This window comes from Eretmochelys imbricata, chromosome 6 (genome assembly GCF_965152235.1).
Source record: "Eretmochelys imbricata isolate rEreImb1 chromosome 6, rEreImb1.hap1, whole genome shotgun sequence".
NCBI classification, from domain to species: Eukaryota; Metazoa; Chordata; order Testudines; family Cheloniidae; genus Eretmochelys; species Eretmochelys imbricata.
Genome location: NC_135577.1, coordinates 92,911,822 through 92,936,892, shown reverse-complemented (window position 1 = coordinate 92,936,892; position 25,071 = coordinate 92,911,822). Strand labels below are relative to the sequence as shown.

At 47.5% G+C, this 25,071-nt stretch overlaps 1 protein-coding gene across 3 annotated transcripts in view; it reads right to left on the bottom strand.

Moving 5' to 3' along the window:
* ADCK1 (aarF domain containing kinase 1) overlaps positions 1–25,071 on the bottom strand; it is a 133,367-nt gene that overhangs the window by 16,175 nt on the left and 92,121 nt on the right. For 2 of the 3 annotated variants that reach the window (XM_077819205.1, XM_077819207.1), the window contains 3 exons: positions 13,383–13,541; positions 9,392–9,550; positions 5,614–5,730 (listed from right to left, as the gene is read on the bottom strand). In XM_077819205.1, the coding sequence (XP_077675331.1) occupies positions 5,614–5,730; positions 9,392–9,550; positions 13,383–13,541 (435 nt within the window). The remainder of the gene's footprint in view (positions 1–5,613; positions 5,731–9,391; positions 9,551–13,382; positions 13,542–25,071) is intronic. The other variant, XM_077819206.1, reaches the window with a different exon arrangement.

The following is a 25,071-nucleotide window of genomic DNA, read 5'->3' as shown; positions in this document are numbered from 1 at the left end:
AAGTAAATGTCAGTAACCTGGTTTGAAGGGAGCTTTCACCTCAGGGATCCTTTCCATTTAGAGGAGAGAGGCTCAGCTTGCTCTTCAAGGCTGCGTTACTGCATGAGAGAAATCCTGCTTGCTAAGGTCTCCTCTCCTCCCCACCCAGTTAAAAACGCTATGGAAGAAGAGTGCCTGAGAGAAAGATTTTACCCGCAGCTCCATACTATTGTTTTGTTGATAATAAAAGAGTTAATTGTTTATTTAAAACTGCACGTGTGTAAGTGAGCAGCTAAGTGGTGTCTACAGGAATCGAGATGGCCTGCGTAAATACTCCGTCCAAGCACAGAGCTGCAGTAACTGCACCGACTGACCAGGCCAACAATAGCCCATGGGTTTTTGCACCCCGCAGAGGCAGACCTTTTTTAAAACCAACCACTGGAAACATCACGACAATATCTTTGAGGCTGACACAAAGCCAGCATACTGGGAGGTTTCATCTCAACATGGCACCAACGTGCTGAGATGTGGTAACGTGGCCTTCCCAACAGTGTAAATACGGATAGTTGGAATAAGAGCCAGCTCGAATTTCCAACAAGGCTCCAAATAAACCCCTCCCATCCTCCACGCCACCAAAAGCTTTTGTGAATTGGAAAATGTGCAGTTAGCTTAGTCTTCATATTATTCTGTCACATCCGGGCACCAAATTGCCCTAGGGAAAGGCAATGCTTGTGGAGATTCCAGTCTGATCGGGAGCAGGAAACCCTGGAAAGCTGACAAGAATGCCTGCCCCACTCCCCCACCCGGGCTTTCCCAGACAAATTTGCAACCCCAAGCTGTTAGGATAGGAGTCAGATAAGCAGCTGGACTTTAGGAGGCTCAACTTGCACTGACTCTCCAGGCTTCCAGAGCTGAGGTGGACCCACCACCCTAGAACTTGGAGAAGCTCACTTCCAAATGTGGATCCAAATGTTGCTCTGGGCCCTATTTCTAATGGGCCAAAACCAAACCCCAGATCCAAACTCCTCAAGACTTGGGGAATGTTACAATCTGGATCAGAATGTTGTGGATCAGACTCATCTCTGCTTCTGACATTCTCCTATCATCAGGCTTTGTGCAAGGACTTTATCTCAGGGTGAAGAGAGCTGCATAAGACACATCTCCCCAAAGGAAGGGAGAAGGCACATCTGAATGGCTGACTAGGCCTTGTCTGGGAGCAGGCCAAAATCAAGCTAGTAGGTGGTCACATCTTTCTAAAGGCTATCCCTACTTATAGCATGACAATCTCCATCTCCAAAATATCAATGGAGCTCCTTGTTGATTTGCTCTTTTGCAGCACGAGCTCTTCTATGCTGGCCGGACCTTGACAATACAAGATATGGGGGCTCCAGCAGCAAGCAGGGAGGGAGAGGGTTGACCCCAGTCTTTAAGAAAAGTCACCAAGTGGCTGGCTCAGGGGGTTGGGCATGAAATATAGACCCTTGTTCTTCTAGGTTACCAATTCCAGTGCAGCCTCAGGGCAGAAGCAAGGAGCAGGGTGGATCAGAGGGCTCAAGAGATAATGGGATATGGAGCTGTCCGCTCTCTCTCTCTCTCAGTCTATGGTGTTTTTAAAGTACCTTTCACTATGGATTTTAAGTGCCAGACCTCTAGGTTGCCAGTTCAAGTCAGGCATTGGCACTCTACGTTACCAGCCCCAGCAGTGAGGCCAAACACTGAACAGGTCATGGAATGTGAACTCCCCGCTCCTCCCTAGAAGGAGTTGCTTCAGAGCAGTGGAAGGCAGAGAGGCCTTCAGTCTTCAGGTTGTCAATTTGGCACCACTCACCAGCATCGAGTTCACTGTGAAAGGAGTTTCTCTCACAGAGCAGCTTGAGTGCTGAGGAACAGGCACCCACCACAGAGATCAGTCCAACAGGAAAGGCTGGATCTCAGGGCTAACCATGCTGAGATGTTTCCTAATTATGTTTCCATGACTAGAGCTGGCTGCTCCTGTCTGGAACAAACTGGTGGCCAAGCCTGATTATGTGGTTGATCAAAGCAAGGCTGCGAAGTCCCCACTGGGTTAAGATGAACGGAGGAGGGTGAAGGATCTGCTGGGGACCAGGCTCTTTTAGTCTCCCTTGCTTGCAAAGTCAATGAACCATCAGCACCTTGTGAGTCACACTGGGACAGCTCTTCACAGACCAGACATTTCACAGCGCTAGTCACAGATGCATTTATCTTGGTAAACACAAGGCAACTTCCCTATAGCAAAGCCTACACAAGGAAGGCAATGTGTGTGCTGTGCACACTGCTGATGAGACACATCCCCAATGCTGTGGGGTTCGGATGCAGATCTCAACCAACCTGTGATGGGGCACGTACCCCACACAGGCCCAGAAGGGGTTACCGTGGGCATGAGAGGCCAATTAACATACCCGGCAGCACCTGCAAGAGAGAGGGACAGAGAAAGCTAGGCTGAACTGATAATGAAGACCAGCTGGGGAGGGGCTGGGTGGTGATTATAAAGCTGGGAACTTTGTAATAGAAAGGGGCTGCCAGGAGAGAGTCTGCACTCACTCTTGGGGAAACAGAAGAAGTAAGAAGCCATCCAGGGAGGCAGCAAGGAGTAAACCTTGCTGTCAAACTACCGAGTTTCTGGGCAGGAACCAAGAGTAGATGGAATCCCCGAGACAGTAAGGACCACAGAGCCCAGAGACAGAGGGAAGACATGCTGTAAGGTCTTTGGACTATAGCTTGGCTGGACTCTGTTATCCTGGAAGGGGTGGACTAAAGCACTACCTGACTGGAGGGCCAAGCTGCAGGAAGAGAGAACACCACAGCGACGGCACAACCGTTGGCAGTGGGTGCCATTGGGGAGACAGCCGCTACACCATGCCTGGCCACAAGGAGGTGCACCTGCAGTGAGTGAACCCCGTGACACAGCCTAGGGATGCAAACGTGCATGGCAAGGCTAAGGGCCTGAACTGCAGCTCCCAGACGGGAGCCCTGCACTTGGGTGCAAGTGCTATTAGAGAGGTTCCACTGTCTCAGCCAGCTGCATGTGCCATGCAAAGAACGTGTGTGCAAGTGAGTGAGGGACTACACCGTCAGCTGCCAGGGGGAGCTGGGTGAGGAAGCTCTCTGAATAAAAATGGGGGCCTGACCAGCCATTTTGCAAGGAAAATACAAAGTATTCTGCACTTGCCCTTGTCTTGTCCGACATGACAAGAAGCCTATGGCTGGGAGGGGCCTCCTCTCAAATTCAGCATCAATGTTTGCCTGATTTTGTTCCTCGCACTTTCCCAACTGAACTCCCCAGCAGACATATTTCAGAAAGCAGCTGCCTCCCGTTATTGGGAAAGGGACAGTTGCCTCTCATTGGCTCACCTCACTACAACATAAAGGAACAGGTGAAATGCAGATCAGCTGGGAAGGGTAGGAAGACACTAGTCCTGGTCCCCACCTGCCCAATGCTGCCCTGACAACTCTGTGTGCCTCGGTAGTCAGGGAGGTGTCTGATGCCTTCTGGGAACAGTTGAGGGGATACAGACAACTTCCTAGCCTAGAAGGGCCTAACACACACATAGTTCCCTTCCCCCAGCTGTTCTGTGGAACATCCTTAATTGACGGTGAGTGAACTCTGCCACGGATAAAAAGGGAGGGGAGGGACGAGGCGTCCAGACTTCAGAGACGAGCGGAGGGACAGATTAAGTACAATTGATTTTATGCTGTAGCTCTTTGATAGCTAGTCAACCAAGTGGTGCTTTGAGGCTCATCAATAGTGCACAGGGGAAAAGGCTGGCAGCACAGACTCAATCAACACTCACAGATTGGGAAGGGAGGGTTGACACATCATTCAATGGCTCAAAAACCTTCCCCCCGGCCTGTTCTCAGCCCTTTCAGGTGGTAATATCTTGCTTTCCTCCAGTCCCTTTCATGTCAAGGAACCCAAAATGCTTTATCAACTTCCATACATAGAAAACACTTCACCCTTCACTGAAATGCTGCCACCTCTGGGATGAAACATGGCAGCTGTTTAAAAGTGTGTAGCAACATTATACAACTGTTTAGGACAGGAAGTGATGAGGAAAACTGTTCTCAGTTTCAACGACAGAGGGGACTAGAGAAGGAGATTTAGGGAAGCAGAATATAATGACGCAATTGGAATCTGAGAAGCACACCAAGGTTAACACTGTGACTCTTGCAAACTCTTTAATAACCATGATCTGCTATGACCTCTGTTCTATGGCTCTTTCAAAAGATGCTATCCAAAGCCATGCAGAGACCCCTAAAACTTGTTAGGGACTGTCAAGGTTCCTTCCCCACTCTGAACTCTAGGGTACAGATGTGGGGACCTTCATGAAAATCTCCTAAGCTTACTTTTACCGGCTTAGGTTTAAACTTCCCCAAGGTACAAACTATTTTACCTTTTGCCCTTGGACTTTCGCTGCCACCACCAAACGTCTAACACCGGTTACTGGGAACAAGTCTGTTTGGAAACATCTTTCCCGCCAAAATCCTCCCAAATCTTACACCCCCTTTCCTGGGGAAGATTTGATAAAAATCCTCACCAATTTGCATAGGTGAACACAGACCCAAACCCTTGGATCTTAAGAACAATGAAAAAAAACATTCAGTTTCTTAAAAGAAGAATTTTAATAGAAGAAAGAGTAAAAAGAATCACCTTTGTAAAATCAGGATGGTAAATACATCTATCTCAAAACATAGAGAATCCCTCTAGGCAAAACCTTAAGTTACAAAAAGACACAAAAACAGGAATATCCATTCCATTCAGCACAGCTTATTTTCTCAGCCATTTAAAAAAAACAGAATCTAACGCACATCTAGCTAGATTACTTACTAAGTTCTAACACGCCATTCCTGTTCTGTCCCCAGTGAAAGCATCACACAGAGAGAGAGAGAGGCTTTGTTTCTCCCTCCCCCCAGCTTTTGAAAGTATCTTGTCTCCTCATTGGTCATTTTGGTCAGGTGCCAGCGAGGTTATCCTAGCTTCTTAACCCCTTACAGGTGAAAGGGTTTTTCCTCTGGCCAGGAGGGATTTTAAAGGTGTTTACCCTTCCCTTTATATTTATGACAGGGACGTAAGCTAAATTCCAACAATGTTTCAACTTAAAGGCAAAAGTCCCACCAGCACCCCCACTTTAGAGAAGGTTAAAGTCCTGCCAAAATGCAGAAGAGAGAAGAGGAAGGATGCTGTGTTAGAAGGTGACTCTGTTTCCTAGGATAACATGAATTGCCATCATGGAACAAACCAACAGTCCACCTATTATCTGAGCAAGATACTCACCCAGTGTCCTGTCTCCTACAACGAACCACAGCACAGACTGCAGAGAAAGATGTGAACTCCCTTTAGTCAATCCATACTACTCTGCAATCCTACAGGGTAGATGGGTTGGGGGAAACCTTTCTGATCCCAGCAAGTGGTCATCTCTTATGCCCTGAAGCACAAGAATTGAGAGTTCTCTCTCAGAAGTGCCACCGCAGATGCTGTTCTATTTATGTGCGTGTCATCCCTTTTTGGTTCTTCATGGACGATCAGCCTCAGCGATACCACGTCTAATAACATCACCATTTCCATCTCTATGCAACACCCTCAGCATCTGACCTCAGAGATGGGTGACAATTTACCTCATTGACGTCGATGCTGTTCCTCTCCATATAGGCCCTGTCATTCACCTGCCCACCTTCCACAAACTCCATGAGAAGGACGCGCCTGGTAGACAGCTCCCAGTAGATCCTAGGGACCTGGAATGGGACAATGGAACGTTCGGCCAAATCATGGGACAGCAACAGCAAGGGAATCATGCACCAGTGAGGAAAAGAGGAAGGAAGAAAGGAACTTTATAGTGGAGGTGAAAAGGGACCCATGTTCTCTCCCTACATGCAATAAGGGATGCCAATACATCCACCCACATGGGTGCTTTTCCTTGGTTTAACTTTAACTGCATTTAATGCTGATGAAAAGCACTGGAGACCACAGGCCTCTCCCCTCAGCTCAGTGAGTGTGGGCAGAGACAACGCACCTAGACATAATACCAGGCACTTTAAAACCACAACGGTCTCAGCAACTCCATCTCCTGTCCACATATAAGGCCTAACTCTCCAAGGCACTGAGCACTTGCGACATCCACTGTTGTTCGTCGGTGTTGTTAGACGCTCAGCCCTTCTAAGGGTCAGACATTTAACTATTACCTGTTGCATGCGTCTGAATCACACTGTCAGTTCCTCCAGGCAAGAACCCCAGTTCTTATTTGTTGTGCACAGTGCACACTTACACAGCTCTATAAATGATAAGTAATCATCATTAGTATCTCGACGGTGCCCTTTGGAACATCAATGGACCCAGGCAGACAAGCGCCATGCACTTCAGGCTGTCAGCAATTGAAACGGGAGAAAAATTAAGCCTCATAAATAAGGGGTTTGTCACGGAAACCCTGGGAGACCCGTAGGCATCTCATTGCACATGTGACATTGTCACACAACCGCAAAAACGTCACAGTGCTTTCTGCTCAAGCTGCAGTAAATCGGGCTGAGTGAGGTACAAAGAGGTGAAGTAACTGGCCCCAGTGTTACACGGAGACTCGGCATAACTGGGGTCCTAAACCAGCTTGGCTCCTTTTCCATAAGCACCAGCTTGCATCTCCTACCACGTTCTGTGCAGGCTGAGACTCCTGCTGTCGCCGAGCGAGCCAGATTGCTAATGCTCCCACTGGAAAGAGCTTCACCTCACGGCACCCTCCAGTAGCAGGGCTAAGTGGGAGCCACCTTAGCTGAATGGATACTCTACACTACGGAGTGGGCCCACTACCGTCCACAGCAAGGGTCCATGACCCTGAGGCAAGCCTGGGAGAGGGAAGCAGTGCTGCCCACCTAGTATGACTGAGGCCAGGGGAACCAGCCATGCCATTGTAGCTCATCACAACCCCTAAGCTGACTGCATTTGTTTTATAACTTCAGTTCTGAGGGGCAGTGGTTAGTGAAAGTGCCTCCAACCTCATCTGCTGCCCTCTAGAACTCCAGTTCTTGTTCTCCTCACAGGTCCATGAATACTCGTCACTCCTGACCTGCAGCCTTCCCTGCTATTCCAGTCCTATGCCCACCACACCTCAATCCTGTCCCCTAGCAGCCCCTGCTATTCTGTCCCGGGTCCCTTTCAGCCAGCTCCTCCAGGGCCCCTCAGTCCTGCTGTGCAATGCTCCCTACAGCCATCATGTGTTGGCTGCCTGGGATTTGAAGCCATATGTCCAACATGAAAGACAAGGGCACTTACACTCAGTCTCCCCTAGATCCATCCCATCTGGACTTTGATTATTTTGAAACTTGTCAGGAAGTTAAAAGCCCCACAGCCACTGGACACGGACTCCAAAATTAACAGGTTCCCAAGCTCCTGCAGTTACCTGCAGCACTAGCTCCTAAACACACTGATCCCAATGGCCTTAGAGGATTTCAATTCCAAGCTGACACTCATCCCCATCTTGAGATTTACAGTGGAGGGTTATAAGGGTTACTAAGCCCCATACAAGCATTTGGAGATGTGAGACAAACATTTTGGTGATTCTTGAATTACTCACAGATGTTTGGCTATAATGCCAGTGCATGGAAACAATTTATCTCTGGCTTTAAAAGCTCAACTGGGTTCACAGCAAAAATCCACTCCCTAGCTTAGTTGTGTGTTAAGGAAAATTAATGATACAGGAGCCCAAATCTCCTGTTGCCTACGTGTTGATGAACACATCTCAGAATCGGCAGGTCAGATGGGAGAATCCATTATTTAGCCATCTTGCCATCTGTTATTGTTACCTGTATAAATATCCTGACAGTTCTTTAAACCATGAGGACCTGATTGGCCATGTCCAATTTTTTACTCCATAATATCCTACTTACACAGCGATGGACACAGCTCTCCAAGATGCATCACTTATGATAAGCATCTCCTCAGCAGAATTGTTGGTCCTTGGTCTCCTGCCACCCCAATGTCCTACTGGGTTGTAACTGTGTCTAGGGAAAAGCAGTCACATGATGCCACTGAGCTCCAAAAGGATCGTCTCATGTCCACAGCCAGGATATGAGGAATGGCAGGACAGGCAGGAGGGACGAGGGAAGCAACACCCTGCAAAATCTGATGAAAACTCACATGGTCTTGGGCATCTGTCACTTCCACCAGGAAGTGAAAGGCAAAGGGAGAGAATTGTGCTGATGCATGCGTGCGTGCATATGTGCTTGTGTCATGTGAGTGCATTTGTTCGTACGTGTGTGTGTGTGCGCGCAAATGCATTTGCATGCCAGTGTCTGAGTGTGCATATGAAAAGGTGTGTTTGTATGCACATGTGGAAGCATGAGGATGGGCGTTGTGCATGTGCATTTCAGTGTGCGTATGTGGGGTGAATTTGTGCACACCCTGAACATTTCAGTGGGGAACCTGTGGGCGTATGCACATACACACATGGCTGTCTATATGGTGATGAGCATGAGAGGACTACGTAAATATGCATGTGGGCAGATAAGTGTGGTGGTTTTTGAGGAGACAGATGTGTGTGTTGCTGTAGCTGTGCAGCAGTACATAGGGTGGACACAGTGTGTGCATAAGGGAGTTGTGTGTTTGGCTATGGATGTGCACACCTGGAGAGGGGTTCTGTACGTACACTGGGTGATGAGGGTGTCTGTGTGCAGTGGGGGTGGACTCAAGGGGAAGTGTCCTTCCTCCCACTGCAATATGCATGGGCTCTCTCGCTCAGCATACCTGTCCCAACCTGACTTCATTAGTTACAGCCCAGCTCTTCTGTTTGAACTCCATTTCTAGCCCTTGCTTCAGAGGAAACCCAGGAAAGGTGCCATCAGATGGCCCAGCAGCTAATGGCAAATTCACAGCGCTCATGACGAGGCGAAGAATTGATGGAATCAATCTCCCTGGCCCAGGAGGTGACAATCTAACCCAGATGTGAGCAGGGCTGGCTGGCTCAGAGACGATGAGTCACAGGGTACAGGGACTTTCATCCCTAAATCCAAATTTTGAACCAGGCCAGCGTGGTAGTGACAGAAAGCTGTTACCATCTGCCAGGTCTTCAGTGGCCTGCAGTACGAAAACGAGTTGGCGAGTCTCAGCTCAGTTCCTAGCTGGTCTCAGCAGAGAAGCCCAGCACCGACTGGGCCATGGGAACGGAACTCCCCTCTCACTCCACCTCATTCCTCCAGTCACGGATGAGGCACACTGATGGGCCTGATCGGGCCGTCAGTCTCCAGCACTGGTGATCCAGCACTATCACCAGCATTACATTCACTTCAAAACAGAAGATTGTTGCTATACATCATTGTCCTCCCGCAGTGAGCTGATGTGCCATCCCTGACTCCTGCCTGAGCATGCACATAGATTAGCACATACACGTGTGACATGCACACGCTCTCCTACCTTCAGGAAATCAAAGTCCTTGAGCATCTGGGCCACCTTTTCAGCATTCCTCCCCTCATTGAGGAAATCCAACTCCAGGGGCAAATTCTTCTTAGCTTCATCCACCAGCCACATGAACTCAAAGTCTGGGAAGATCTGCTTCACGGTCAGCAGGAGAATCTGAAATCAAGGAAGTGACGGACCAGCTGCACCACTGCTCCCGAGCTGCTCAGCAGGCAGCATTATAGGACCCGGCAGCAATACACAGCTCCCAGCACCCAGAGCTGCACCTGGCTGCTTTCCTCTCCAGTCAGGAGCCCCTTGCTCTTAACTGAGGCTGAGTACAGCTCCCACCTTCAGTGCTCCGAACCTGGCAAGGGAGAGAACGAGTCACAGGAAGTGCCTGTCCCCTACCTACCCCTGTTGTCACAGGGCAAACCTGCTTTGTCCCACATTGCCCGAGGACCAAAAAACCAAACCGCTCCAAATACCTCTGGGGCTAATGCACTGTCATGGTGCAACAGGGCAATGCAATGGCCTTCTCCTGGAAGACAAGGTCTGGTCTGTTGCACCCGCACTAGCTGTGACCAACATGCCTGCTGAGCTGTTAAATGGTAGGAAAGCCACCCAAGGGAAGCAGTAGGAGCCCCACTGCATGGTGCGTTTAAAACTAGACAAGACAAAGCCCTGGAGGATAGGCTATATGGTGTGATCACTCTGGTCCCTGAAGGGGTCAGACTAAGTGACCCATAAGGTCTTTTTTGAATGTCTGATTCCTGTGGTTTGATGAATCACTGTTCAGTTTCATTTAATGGCCTTCAGCTAATGTGAAATAGGAACATCTAAAATAAGGCCTGTCACCTTTACGTTACTCCTTACGCTGCTAAGCAAGAACTTCGCGGACACAGGAAAATGCCACTGGGCAGTTCAGAAATGAAGGCCAATTTTCTTTACAGATAGAAGGCTGCAGCCCTTGCAAAAACACTCCCTTCGAGGGTCAGAGCCCACCCTCAGCTGTCCTGGGGTTTTGACTTATTAACCTGTCAGACTGAAATTGGCAATGCTGCCTAAGGGATCTGGATACCCAGTTCCCATTAAAATGAATAGTTACTGGGCAGTCAGACTCCTTAGGCGACTTTGCAAATCTTAACTTAAATGTTTAATGGACATTTCTGTTTACACAAATACTTAATAAAGTACAAGACCAGAAAGAGGAAATCTAGGGCGGCAAGTGATGGACAGTCCTTCCTAGAGGAAATAGAGGATGGCCCAGCAAGATGGTTCTTCAAATACAAGAGACTGCATTTGGTGGCATAATCCTAGTTATAAAATGTTCTAGCAAAAAATTCCTGTGTTGGAGTTAAGGGACACAGTCAGCATAAAACTCAAGTAAAGCTGTGTAAATTGCTGCAGCTCTACTGATTTCAGTAGCCAACTGACAGCAGCTGAGGATCTGGACCCATATCTTTAAAAAAAAAAAAATTCAGTTTGTTATTAAAGCCACCTGAGAGTCCTAAAATGAAAAGACTTTATAAAAAGTAATTCACTTTGCATGGTTTATACCATCTGTTTTGTTCTTCACTAAGCCAGGAAAATGAAAATAGACCCGTCTGTGTGTGAATCTAGACTGTTTCACTTCCTGGCTCAACACTGTGAGTTAGGGTTTCCTGCACTGCAGTGGGAATGTTTGCAACACACAGAAAGGCAGATACCATTGAAATGTAAAACAAAAATAAATTAATGAACCATTTCTGCTCCTGTTCAGCTGTGTGAAACCATTTATTCACACCCCCCTCCAACTTCTCTTATCTAAATGTCAGTCCTAAACTCAGTCTACGGTGTCCTTTTAAAAATGTAATCACTGGGTTTCAGATCTTATTGAATGATTTTCTCCCATTATGTCTGGGGACATAAATTCTCTCAAAGTTATGTCACCCAAATGAAATGTAACCAGTGATCTCCGTGTACATCTGCACAAAAACTTTCCAGGGCTGCAGGATTACTGCACTGATGCTTGTGAGCCGAACATATATACGCTGTTTTCTGCTTTTTAAAATAATGATTCAAGTCGATTTAATGACTTTAAAATTAACAAGGACATACTTAATAACAATTTGTCTGGCCCTTTTCAAGAGCTGTCTAGAATACAGTCCTGGAATAAGGTGGATGTAGGGAGAGTTGAGTGGGATCTCCCTCTGGATTTATCAGGTGCTGTCCTGATTTTTAAAGAGTCAGCAATGATGCTATGGAACCCGCAAATAAAGGCAGTGAAATTGTAAATTTTCCATCCAGCTTTTCTGATTCTCTCTCATCACTCTCTGTAGGAGACTGTATCAATCAGTATTTAAATGGTCCTAAATGCGACCTCCTATCTAGTTGCAAAGTATGTGTAATTCTTAAAGGGCCAGATCCTCAGATGATGTAAATCAGCATGAATCTAAACAGAGTCTGAAAAAACCCATGGCAAAGGCCAGGCACATGCACACAACCCTACAATAACAGCAAGCCAACGTGTGCAGCTCAGCACTTACAAGAAACCTTTCAAAAACAAGACAATATATGCCGGGAGCATTCATGAGCAACTGTACAGTAACAAGCACTAGCATTCACAACAACCTAGCACTCACAAGTGACCCTACAGTAATGTGAGTGCATACGTAACAGATGCTTGCTGGCATCCCTACTGGGACAAACCAGAGTATGTGAACAGGAAGGAGAATAATACATTTCAGGAAGGAAATAGATTTTTTTAGTTTCAAGCTTTCCAAAACAGAGAAGAAAGAGTCGTAAATGTATTTATTTAAATGTCTCCTAATAGTCCAACCGGCAAAAAGAAATCCAATCCAGCACGTCACAGCTACACACTGGGGAATGTGCTGGTAACTGCCTATGTTAATGGAGAGAATGTGCCGCTGGGTATATCTACACAGCCCGCTGGCCCAGACTTCACAGCCCGAGCCGCAACTTCAAAGCACTGTCTACACAGCTATTTTTAGGGCCCTAGCGTGAGCCCCACTAATCCAAGTCTGTCAACCCAAGCTGGGAGGCTCACTCCCATGGGCTGTGTAGACCTACTTGAGGGTCTGGACCCTGGATCCTTCACAACAATTTCCTCTTGTCCCGATCTCACACTTTGTCATCTTTCTTGTTCTTCCTCCTGCCCTGACTCTACTCAGCCTCTTCCATGTGGTCCTGGACTTAAGCGAAGCATGCCATGGTCATCCTGGTAGCCTCTATGTAACTCACACGCAAAGTGCAGAAGAGATCTCGTCAGAGTGACTGATGCAATCAGAAATATCAGTCAAAGGGAATAATTTTTTCATTGTAACTCTTACAGCCCTGACTGCAAGGAAACCTGCAGGCTGAGCAGGTCTGACCATGCCAGGGGCACATTCCTCCTCCTCTTCGCTATTGCAACTCTCTGCTCCTCAGCCTGCCCAGGTCCTGCTCTCTGGACCCCTGAATGTGCAGGATGCCACTGCCCACTTTCTCACAAGCACAGGAGAACACAACCTCTTCATCCCCATGATCAGACAACTCTAGTTACTCCCCATGCATTTCAGAATCCAGTCAGAAAATGCCCTCTTTGGGCCAGATCCCAAAGTTAACTGGAGTTGGGCCAGTGTAAGGATTTCAGGACCTGGCCTCTTGTTTCTGAAACCTCCATGGACTTACTCAGGTCTTTCTCACAGACCTTTTCGCTCTCTTCTTTTTCCCCTGCCCCCAGCTCCCTTTCTCCCCATCTGCTCATCCAGCACTAGACTCCAATCCCTCCATCCACACAATCTCATCCCTGACAGTGCAGCCCTCACTGATTTTGTGTTTTATTTTTGTAAGGCTCTAACCACATAATTTATCTTTGTAGAGTGTTTTGGGATACAGGGCGCAGGTCATTATGCTCATAACCCCATAGAGATCAGTGGTATCTGCCACCTGGGTGAATCTGGCCCATCAAGGGCCACCTAGAGTGAATTTGGCCCGGCATGTTTGCACGGAAGGTGCTCTGGCTTACCTCCATCAACAAAATGTCCTTGGCGCTTTGAGCCTGAACTTTCGGGTGCTGGACTTTCACTGCCACTGTCCTCCCATCCTGCAGCACCGCCTTGTGGACCTGGGCCAGGGATGCTGCTCCCAGGGGAGTGTCCTCAAAACTCACAAAGAGCTCTTTGATCTGCCAGGAGAAGAGGAAGAGAAGTGAGCACACTTGCAAGGATTAACAGAGCCAGTCCCACAGGGAAACCTCCTAGAGACTGAAACCCTACATCCACAGACCAGGTACAGCATGGGTCGTGGCTCTGCTGCTTATTCCTTCCATTCCACCCCTGTTCCTCATCCCTGACCTGATGGGGCCCCTCTAGAGCCTAGTCAGTACTTGACACCATTGTGGTGACTGCCAACAAGAAAGTGGGGGCTGTGATTGGGATGCTGCCAATTGTGAGCAGAACACCTGTGTCACTAGGCACTGGACAGAGACCCAGCAGTTCCTTCACACAAGATATTTAACAGCCAGCAGGTGGCAATGACTTTCAGTCACTGCTGATGCTAACCCCAAGCTGTTTGTGTGCAGAATGGGGTGATTACAGTGGGCACCGGGCAGGAGTTGCCTATGCTGGGTGAGGGGCCAAACTGTTTGTCCCTTTACACAGAATTCCATATTTTAATTTAACATTACACTACATGGCACATCATAAGATCCTGAATACCTTGGTGGCACTTACATTGTAGAAGGGATATCAGAAGACTATCATGTGCTTTGTTAACGCCAGCTATGTCACCATGCATTATTAATTTGTGGCTGGTGGCTAGCTTGGCTGTTGGGTTACTGAACTATTGTTTGCCCTTCCATAGATCTGGGTTTCAAATATTTTTAGGCCACAGGTAGCTCTCCAAGAGGCATTTTCTCAGTCCCAAAATTCAGATGATTGACAGTCTCAGGAAAGGCCCAGGACAGGATAGCAGGGCATGTGGTGGGGCAGACGGGATGTGTCTCAGCAGCAATATGCGTGAGAGGCCCAGCATTGGAATAGCCAGGTGGGTTGTGGGTCAGGAGTAAGCCTGATCAAGTCTGTGGGTATAGGGAACCCAGGTTTGGAGCAGCTCTGGGATGGTGTCTCAGTTCAGGACAGAGATGCATCAGCAGAGCTGGGTGGGGGGTGCTTGCCCAACCTCTTTTTCCACTGTGCTTGGCTCGCACTAATGTGAACAGTGGAGAAGCACATAATTTATGGGGAGTGAGGGGGGAAACTGAGTGCCCCTGCATTTTTATCCCCTGCTGTCATAAATATAAAGGGAAAGGTAAACCCCTTTAAAATCCCTCCTGGCCAGAGGAAAAATCCTCTCACCTGTAAAGGGTTAAGATGCTACAGGTAACCTCGCTGGCACCTGACCAAAATGACCAATGAGGAGACAAGATACTTTCAAAAGCTGGGAGGAGGGAGAAAAACAAAGGGTCTGTGTCTGTCTGTATGTTGCTTTTGCTGGAGACAGAACAGGAATGGAGTCTTAGAACTTTTAGTAAGTAATCTAGTTAGGTATGTGTTAGATTACGGTTTCTTTAAATGGCTGAGAAAAGAGCTGTGCTGAATAGAATGACTATTCCTGTCTGTGTGTCTTTTTTGTAACTTAAGGTTTTACCTAGAGGGATTCTCTATGTTTTGAATCTAATTACCCTGTAAAGTATCTACCATCCTGATTTTACAGAGGTGATTCCTTTACTTCTATTAAAAGTCTTCTTGTAAGAAAACTGAATGTTTTTTCATTGTTCTAAGATCCAAGGGTTTGGGTCTGTGGTCACCTATGCAAATTGGTGAGGATTTTTACTAAACCTTCCCCAGGAAGTGGGGTGCAAGGGTTGGGAGGATTTTGGGGGGAAAGATGTGTCCAAACTACGTTTCCCAATAAACCCAGATAAAAGTTTGGTGGTGGCAGTAGAAATCCAAGGGCAAAGGGTAAAATTAATTTGTACGTTGGGGAAGTTTTAACCTAAGCTGGTAAAAGTAAGCTTAGGAGGTTTTCATGCAGGTCCCCACATCTGTACCCTAGAGTTCAGAGTGGCGAAGGAACCTTGACATGGTGGCAGAGTGGTGGGATTAACCTGAAATCCTTTTGAGATCAATTTGAGATTTTTTGAACCAGAAAAACAGATTTTAAAAAGGACATATTTTTTTTTCCTTTGGAGCTGCTGGAAAGGAGGTCCAACTGAAAGCAGCTATTTTTTTCTCTGCTTTGGGGCCAGAGCAGAGAGAAAAGGGGATTATCTTTGTGAATTGCAGGTTTTCTTTGCCTGGAGGCAGAGTACTTAAACTCCTGCAGGGAAATTCACAGTCTTCGCAAACCAGAGTTTTTTTTTTTTTTCCCCTAAAAGTAAATAGGGGGGTGTTCTACCCATTTGCCTGGAGACAAAAGTGGCAAGTTTTTTTTTTTTTTTTTTTTTTTTTTTTACGATTTTGGGGTTTTTTTACAAGGAGCACAGGTTTGAAAAGGATTTTTTTTTCCTTTGGGCTGCTGGTAAGCAGGTTTCCAAGTAGTTGGAGGTTTTTTGCTTTGATTTGGGGCCACAGCAGAGACAAAGGGAATTGTCTTTTTCTGTAGGCTGACAATCACTATCAGAGAATAGGTATCCTATTCCAGCACAGCAAAATTTTACAGCCAAGTTTTGTTTGTTTATTTCTAAACCTCGGGTGTAAAGTTAGTTAAAAACAGAGAGGTTAGGATGACAGAATCCACGGCTCAACAAAAGCTGGAATTAGCCAGATTTCAGGCTGAAGAAAAACAAATGGAACATGAAAGACAGATAGAACTCATGAGGCTGGAGAAGGAGGTACAGGAGGCTGCCCACAGGAGGGAAATGGTGGCAAGGAAGCATGTGGAGGAGGAGAAGGAAAAAGAGAGGAAGCATGTGGAGGAGGAGAAGGAAAAAGAGAGGAAGCATGAACTGGAGATGGAGAAGGTAAAGGCTCAGCAGAATATACCAACAAACCCTAGCAATCCTTCTCCAGGTACCACTTCCCATCCCAGAAAGTTCCCCACCTACAAGGCAGGCGATGATACTTAGAAAACTTTGAAAGGGCCTGCCTTGGGTACAGCATCTCTACCGACCAATACATGGTAGAGCAGTGGACCCTTAGCTGAGGTGGCGGCTGAAATGCCTAAAGAACACATGAACAAGTATGAACTGTTTAAATCCAAGGCAAGAGTCAGAATGGGAATAACACCCGAGCATTCTCGTCGGAAGTTCAGAGCCCTAAGGTGGAAACCAGACGTGTCATTTACCCGACATGCCTACCACATTATGAAACATTGGGATGCCTGGATATCAGGAGCAAGTGTTGAATTTCCAGTAAATTTGCCCTTCCTAATGCAAATAAAACAATTCTTAGAGGGTGTTCCTGAGGAAATAGAAAGATACATCCTAGATGGGAAGCCCAAAACTGTAATCGAAGCAGGAGAGATTGGAGCCAGATGGGTGGAGGTGGCCGAGAAGAAGAAAACTGGTCGCAGTTGGAGCGGAGACCAGAAGGGACAACCCCAGATCACACCCTATTACCAGGGGCCGCCCAAGGCCCCACCTACCTCCCAAAGAACCCTCCAGACACCTTATTGTCCCACCACCCCATTCTCCAGCAAACCACCTCGCCCCAGTGACCCGTCAGCTGGACGATGTTTTAAATGTAACGAGCCGGGGCATGTAAAGGCCAATTGCCCCAAGAACCCCAACAGATTACAGTTCATTGCACCGGAATCACACGAAAGATCTGCAGGCCCAGATACCTCCCAGATACCCTTGGAGCGGAGGGAAACTGTGAGTGTGGGCAGGAAGAAGGTCACCGCGTGGAGGGACACCAGAACACAAGTGTCAGCTATCCATGCTTCCTTAGTGGACCCCAATTTAATCAACCCAGAGATCCAAGTGACGATTCGACCCTTCAAATTCAACTCTTTCAATTTGCTTACAGCCAAGTTGCCTGTCCAGTACCAGGGCTGGTCAGGAACGTGGACTTTTGCAGTCTATGATGATTATCCCATCCCCATGCTGTTGGAGGAAGACTTGGCCAATCATGTGAAGCTAGCCAAGAGGGTGGGAATGGTCAGCCGCAGCCAGGCTAAACAAGCCGTGAGGCCTAGCTCTGTTCCGGAAACTTCTATCAGGACCCGGTCAGAGGTGATGGACCCGGACGCCAGGCCAATGTCTGCAATAACAATAGTAGATCCAGTCCCAGAGACCCAGACGGAACCAGTCCCAGAACCGGAACCAGCGGAACAACCAGCACCAGACCCATTGCCAGCACTGAATCCAGTATTTGCAACCTCAACACCAGAGGGCCACACCGAACCTGAACCGGCAGCAGCCCATGACCCTACACAAGAGGCTCAGCCAGAGCCTGAACCCCAACATAGTGTCCCAGTGGAGAGCGTTTCACAGTCAACGAAAACAGCCCCATCCCCTACTTCGCTTCCAGAGGGACCAAGCATAGGTCCACAATCCAATGAGGAACTGATGTCTCCAGCATCAAGGGAACAGTTCCAGACCGAACAGGAAGCAGATGAAAGCCTCCAGAGAGCTTGGACGGCAGCACGGAGCAACCCACCGCCTCTCAGCTCTTCTAATCGATCCAAGTTTGTTGTAGAAAGAGGACTTTTATACAAGGAAACTCTTTCTGGTGGACACCAGGAAGACTGGCATCCTCAGAGACAGTTGGTAGTTCCAGCTAAATACCGGGCCAAGCTCTTGAGCTTAGCCCATGATCACCCTAGTGGCCATGCTGGGGTGAACAGGACCAAAGACTGTTTGGGGGGGGTCATTCCACTGGGAGGGAATGGGCAAGGATGTTTCTACCTATGTCCGTTCTTGTGAAGTATGCCAAAGAGTGGGAAAACCCCAAGACCAGGTCAAAGCCCCTCTCCAGCCACTCCCCATCATTGAAGTTCCATTTCAGTGAGTAGCTGTGGATATTCTGGGTCCTTTTCCGAAAAAGACACCCAGAGGGAAGCAGTACATACTGACTTTTGTGGATTTTGCCACCCGATGGCCAGAAGCAGTAGCTCTAAGCAACACCAGGGCTAAAAGTGTGTGCCAGGCACGAGCAGACATTTTTGCCAGGGTAGGTTGGCCCTCCAACATCCTCACAGATGCAGGGACTAATTTCCTGGCAGGAACTATGGAAAACCTCGGGAAGCTCATGGGGTAAATCACTTGGTTGCCACTCCTTACCACCATCAAACAAATGGCATGGTGGAGTAGTTTAATGGAACTCTGGGGGCCATGATATGTAAATTCGTAAATGAGCACTCCAATGATTGGGACCTAGTGTTGCAGCAGTTGCTCTTTGCCTACAGAGCTGTACCACATCCCAGTTTAGGGTTTTCCCCATTTGAACTTGTATATGGCCATGAGGTTAAGGGGCCATTATAGTTGGTGAAGCAGCAATGGGAGGAATTTACACCTTCTGCAGGAACTAACATTCTGGACTTTGTAACCAACCTACAAAACACCCTCCGAACCTCTTTAGCCCTTGCTAAAGAAAACTTACAGGATGCTCAAAAAGAGCAAAAAGCCTGGTATGATAAACATGCCAGAGAGCGTTCCTTCAAAGTAGGGGACCAGGTCATGGTCTTAAAGGCGCTCCAGGCCCATAAAATGGAAGCATCATGGGAAGGGCCATTCACGGTCCAGGAGCGCCTGGGAGCCGTTAATTATCTCATAGCATTCCCCACCTCCAACCGAAAGCCTAAGGGGTACCATATTAATTCTCTAAAGCCCTTTTATTCCAGAGAATTAAAGGTTTGTCAGTTTACAGCACAGGGAGGAGACGACACTGAGTGGCCTGAAGGTGTCTACTACGAAGGGAAAAGTGCTGGTGGTGTGGAAGAGGTGAATCTCTCCATGACCCTTGGGCGTATGCAGCAACAGCAGATCAAGGAGCTGTGCACTAGCTACGCGCCAACGTTCTCAGCCACCCCAGGACTGACTGAACGGGCATACCACTCCATTGACACAGGTAATGCTCAGCCAATTAAAGTCCAACCTTACCGGTTGTCTCCTCAAGCTAAAACTGCTATAGACCGGGAGATCCAGGATATGTTACAGATGGGTGTAATCCGCCCCTCTGGAAGTGTATGGGCATCTCCAGTGGTTCTAGTTCCCAAACCAGATGGGGGAGATATGTTTTTGCGTGGACTACCATAAGCTAAATGCTGTAACTCGCCCAGACAACTATCCAATGCCACGCACAGATGAACTATTGGAGAAACTGGGACGAGCCCAGTTCATCTCTACCTTGGACTTAACCAAGGGGTACTGGCAGGTACCGTGAGATGAATCCACCAAGGAAAGGTCAGGCTTCACCACCCATGTCGGGCTGTATGAATTTAATGTGCTCCCTTTCGGGCTGCGGAATGCACCCGCCACCTTCCAAAGACTTGTAGATGGTCTCCTAGCAGGATTGGGAGAATATGCAGTTGCCTGCCTTGACGATGTGGCCATATTTTCAGATTCCTGGGCAGAACACCTGGAACATCTACAAAAAGTCCTTGAGTGCTTAAGGGAGGCAGGACTAACTGATCAAGGACCTGATCAAGAATTCCACCCTGTAGTGTTTCTCAGCAAAAAACTGTCTGAGAGGGAAAACAACTGGTCAGTCAGTGAAAAAGAATGTTACGCCATTGTCTATGCCCTGGAAAAGCTACGCCCATATGTTTGGGGATGGCGTTTCCACCTGCAAACCGACCATGATGTGCTACGGTGGCTTCATACTGCCATGGGAAATAACAGAAAACTTATTTGGTGGAGTTTAGCTCTCCAAGATTTTGATTTCGACATCCAACACATCTCAGGAGCTTCTAACAAAGTGGCTGATGCACTCTCCCGTGAAAGTTTCCCAGAATCAACTGGTTAAAATCGTCCTTGAGATGTGGAAAATATTGTTAGTCTTTATAGTACTTTATAGTATAGTATAGGACTTGGTAGTATATTTAGAGATACATGTGTCTTATTAACTCTGTTTTTCCTAGAGCTCCAGGAAGAAATCCCAGCCAGCGTTTCACCCTAGCTGAGATATGGGGGGCGTATCATAAATATAAAGGGAAGGGTAAACCCCTTTAAAATCCCTCCTAGCCAGAGGAAAAATCCTCTCACCTGTAAAGGGTTAAGAAGCTACAGGTAACCTCGCTGGCACCTGACCAAAATGACCAATGAGGAGACAAGATACTTTCAAAAGCTGGGAGGAGGGAGAGAAACAAAGGGTCTGTGTCTGTCAGTATGCTGCTTTTGCCGGGGACAGAATAGGAATGGAGTCTTAGAACTTTTAGTAAGTAATCTAGTTAGGTATGTGTTAGATTACGATTTCTTTAAATGGCTGAGAAAAGAGCTGTGCTGAATAGAATGACTATTCCTGTCTGTGTGTCTTTTTTGTAACTTAAGGTTTTACCTAGAGGGATTCTCTATGTTTTGAATCTAATTACCCTGTAAGGTATCTACCATCCTGATTTTACAGAGGTGATTCCTTTACTTCTATTAAAAGTCTTCTTGTAAGAAAACTGAATGTTTTTTCATTGTTCTAAGATCCAAGGGTTTGGGTCTGTGGTCACCTATGCAAATTGGTGAGGACTTTTACTAAACCTTCCCCTGGAAGTGGGGTGCAAGGGTTGGGAGGATTTTGGGGGGAAAGACATGTCCAAACTACGTTTCCCAGTAAACCCAGATAAAGTTTGGTGGTGGCAGTGGAAATCCAAGGGGAAAGGTAAAATTCATTTGTACCTTGGGGAAGTTTTAACCTAAGATGGTAAAAGTAAGCTTAGGAGGTTTTCATGCAGGTCCCCACATCTGTACCCTAGAGTTCAGAGTGGGGAAGGAACCTTGACACCTGCTTTTTAAAAGGTAATGAAAAATGGGAACTGCCGCAAGATGGCAATTAAAAATGAATAAAGCCCTTCTAAACGGGCCTTCATGCAATGCGTTAAACAGAAATTCTTTATGCTGATGGAGAATGGGGGAAACCACTGTCCCAGGAGCAGCTTGTTCCCTGATGCAGCTGCTGAGAACAGCAACCTCCCTCCCACTCCCTGCGGCATCTTCCACTAAAACTACTGGTTTCAATTGGATTCAAAGGGAGCTTCAGCCGCCTCACTGGGAAGGCACCTTTTTTTAATTTATTTTATTCCTTTTGGTCCTGGCGGCAAAACCAATTAAGTAAAACAACTGCATTTAAAAATAAGTAGTTATGTGTTTTTTAATTCCAGTGGGTCCACAATTCAAACTTATCAAAATTCCTCTCTCCAGATGAAAAAAATCAGGGTTCTTTCTTTCTTTTCCTTTCTTCCTTCCCAATAATTCACTGGATTTGGAGTTTCTGACTTCAGATTATTTTAGAAAACTAAGCCCTTGTGAGGGGGACTGGATGGCTCTGGGGAGCTCGGTGGTCCAGTATCATACTTCCAGCCACACCGGACAATATCACTGGTCCATCTATTATTGAAACAACATCGTCTAGTGGTTAAAACACAGGAGTGCGGGTCAAGTGGCCTGAATTTGGTGTTGAGGCACATTTGGGGGGACAGTATGTGGTATAAATTTGTAATGACCCTGCCCAGATGGTGCCTGCCCTGTGGTTTTAGAGGCCTTTAGTCCCCTGGGCTGTCAGCCCAGCCACTTTTGCCAGCATCGAATACACTCTGAAAATAAAAATACCAACATAGGCTCCTCCCAGCACTAATGGCTGGTGTGAGGCATATATCCCCTGCTGAGCCGGTGGTTTCCCACTAAATACGGTGCACAGACAGCTGCTCCCATGGAATCTCTCAGACAGAAGGGTCTCTTTTTATAAATAGCCTGAATTGCTATGACCACCCAGCACAGGGAGATCCAGGCTAGCCACAGTGGCCAGCTGAGCTTGTTCAGGCAGAAAACCACAGACATACACACACACATGCATGCGTGCACTCTCCATGCTAGGGCAGCACAGGGAAGAGCTCAGACGTAGCAAGAGAATTGATGGCCTCTCCAGGAGCTGCGGAGAGGGGAGATGTATTGGCAGCAGGGGCTTCACGTGAGCAGGTGTGAGGATGAGATAAAGTGGCAGCACAATTAGCTCTGGGCCACAGGCCCCCTGCTCAACAAACTTCCCTCATTCATCATGAAAACGTCCTTTCCCAGTCCAGTCCTTTCACAGAGGGCAGCCGCTCTTGTCTCTGCTGCAGGCCACTCAGCTGCTGTATGCCCCAGAAGGTCCCAGGCAAGTGGGAGAGTGTGTGACCAGGTGCTGGCATTCCCTCTGACATCTCCCTCCCACTGCAGCCAATGAGAGTCCATAGCGTTTGGCTGGCTCAGAGACAAAGTGAGTCATGCTCCCAGCACTGGCAGGTGAGGAAGAGGAGGCCAGTCCCTGCTTCCTCTCTCCCTCCGGCACAGGGTCTCAGCCACTCTACAAAGGCAAAAGGGTGTGGCTGTAGCTGTGGAGGCAGCATGCTCAGTAATATCCTCAGGGGATGGCAGGAGGGAGCACCTATGTCATGCACCCAGTCTCTCTGTCCTGCCCAAGCCAGCAGAATAGTGAGGGAAGGTCCTGGGGCACTCTTGCCTACCTCAGAGGCTATACCGTAGGATACCTAAAGGGTTCCCAGGTCTACCTCAGACTACACCAGGTCTCATGAAGACAAGACAAACTGGCTGACGCCATTTGTGACCCTGGCAGCAGGTGTGGAAACTGTGTAGAACGAGGTGGGAAAACAGTTTCCAAGCAGGTTTAACCTGAGAAGGGGAACTTCAGGGCCACATCTTCAAACAAGTCAGGTGCCCAACTGCATGCGTAGTTACTTGCAGCCAGACAGGTGACCGGGATACCTGCACGTGCCGGGGTCTCTAATTAGCCAGCTGCATGTGCAGCTCCCCATTCAGCACATGCTCTCCTGGCAACTGCACGTGCCATTGCACTTAACTGGCTTGAAAATGTGGCACGGAATGTTTAATCCTTAAAAACTAGGCTTGTTTAATTTTAAACATGCAAGATCTTTTCATGATTATTACATTAGTATTCAAGCTGCAGGGAGTTGCTTTAAAGGCTTTTCCACTATTATCTAGGTACTGATTAATTACAATTAGTATAGCTATTTATTATTATTATTTGTATTGTGATAATGTCTAGAGGTCCCAAATAAGACTGGAGCCCCATTGTACTAGGTGCTGTACAAACACGTAGAAAAAAACAGTCCTGGTCCCAAAGAACTTATAATCAAAATAGACAGACAAGAAGTATCATTATCCCCATTTTACAGATGTGGAATAGAGGCAGAGAGAGATTAAAGGGAATGTTTTCAAAAGTGTATCAGTGATTTACGAGCCTAAGTCCCCTTTCCAAAAGTGACCTAAGCACTTAGGCATCTAACTCTCATTGAAATGAAAACAATTTCAAAGCCTCAATTTCCCAGTGCAGAGGGCCCTTGAACCTCCTGCCCCCAAGGATTTCTATGCACTCTTCTCCCTCGCAGTTCATTAACTCAGCCTCACAACCCCTTTAGAAGTGGGGATTGGATATAAAGGATCACTTCACCAAACACTGGCCTAGGTCACAGCAGCTGCTTGGTAGGACCCGAAATAACGAATCCTGTCTTCACCTGAGAATGCAGAGGACACTGCATGAAACCACAGAGCTGGGACTTGGCCAGAGCACAAGCATGAGTAACTGAGCCATGCAACCAGGGCGACTGGAGCTTTATTGATCACTCATGGCTGGGATCAAAGGGTCGCTTTTGTTTTAAAAAAATGTGTAAATGCTTGAAAATAGGGGTTTGGAATGAAGGGGGAACTAGTGGGAGGCTCTGAGTGCCTAACATGGGACCTGGGGAACATTTCACTCCCTTGCCAGGCTTCAGGAAGCAGCAACGACTGAGAAGCAACAGCACATAGGGGCATGAGAGCTGTGCCATTTACTAACACTCTGCACGTTCCAGAGTCTCATGCCCTCACAGGAGCTCAAAACTTTAATAAAGGGGAAGCGAGGGTTCAGTGTTATTCCCATTTTACAGATCGCAAACCGACACGCACAGAGAAGTGACTCACGCAGAGCCCTACAGCGAGACAGCAGCAGAGCCAGGAATAAAACCCTGGAGTCTCTCAGACTTTAAGGCCAGAAGGCACCATCATGATCATCTAGTCTGACCTCCTGCACATCGCAGGCCATGGAACCTCAACCACCCGCTCCTGTAATAGACCCATAACCTCTGGCTGAGTTACTGAAGTCCTCAAATCATGATTTAAAGACTTCAAGCCACAGAAATTCCACCATTTACACTACTTAGTTTAAAGCTGCAAGTAAGCCATGCCCCATGCTGCAGAGGAAGGTGAAAACCCCCCACAGTCTCTGCCAATCTGACCCAGGGGAAAATTCCTCCCCAACCCCAAATATGGTGACCAGTTGGACCCTGAGCATTTCGGCAAGACCCAAACAGCCAGACACCTTGGAAAGAATTCTCTGTAGTAACTTAGAGCTCTTCCCATCACCAGCCATTGGAGACATTTGCTACTGGCAGTCGCAGATCAGCTATGTGCCATTATAGGCAGTCACATCATTATAGGCAGTCGCATCCACTTCTGTCATCTGGTACCACTGAGAACAGTCTAGATCTATCCTCTTTGGAACCCCCTTTCAGGTAGTTAAAAGCAGCTACCAAATCCCCCCTCATTCTTCTCTTCTGCAGACTAAATAATC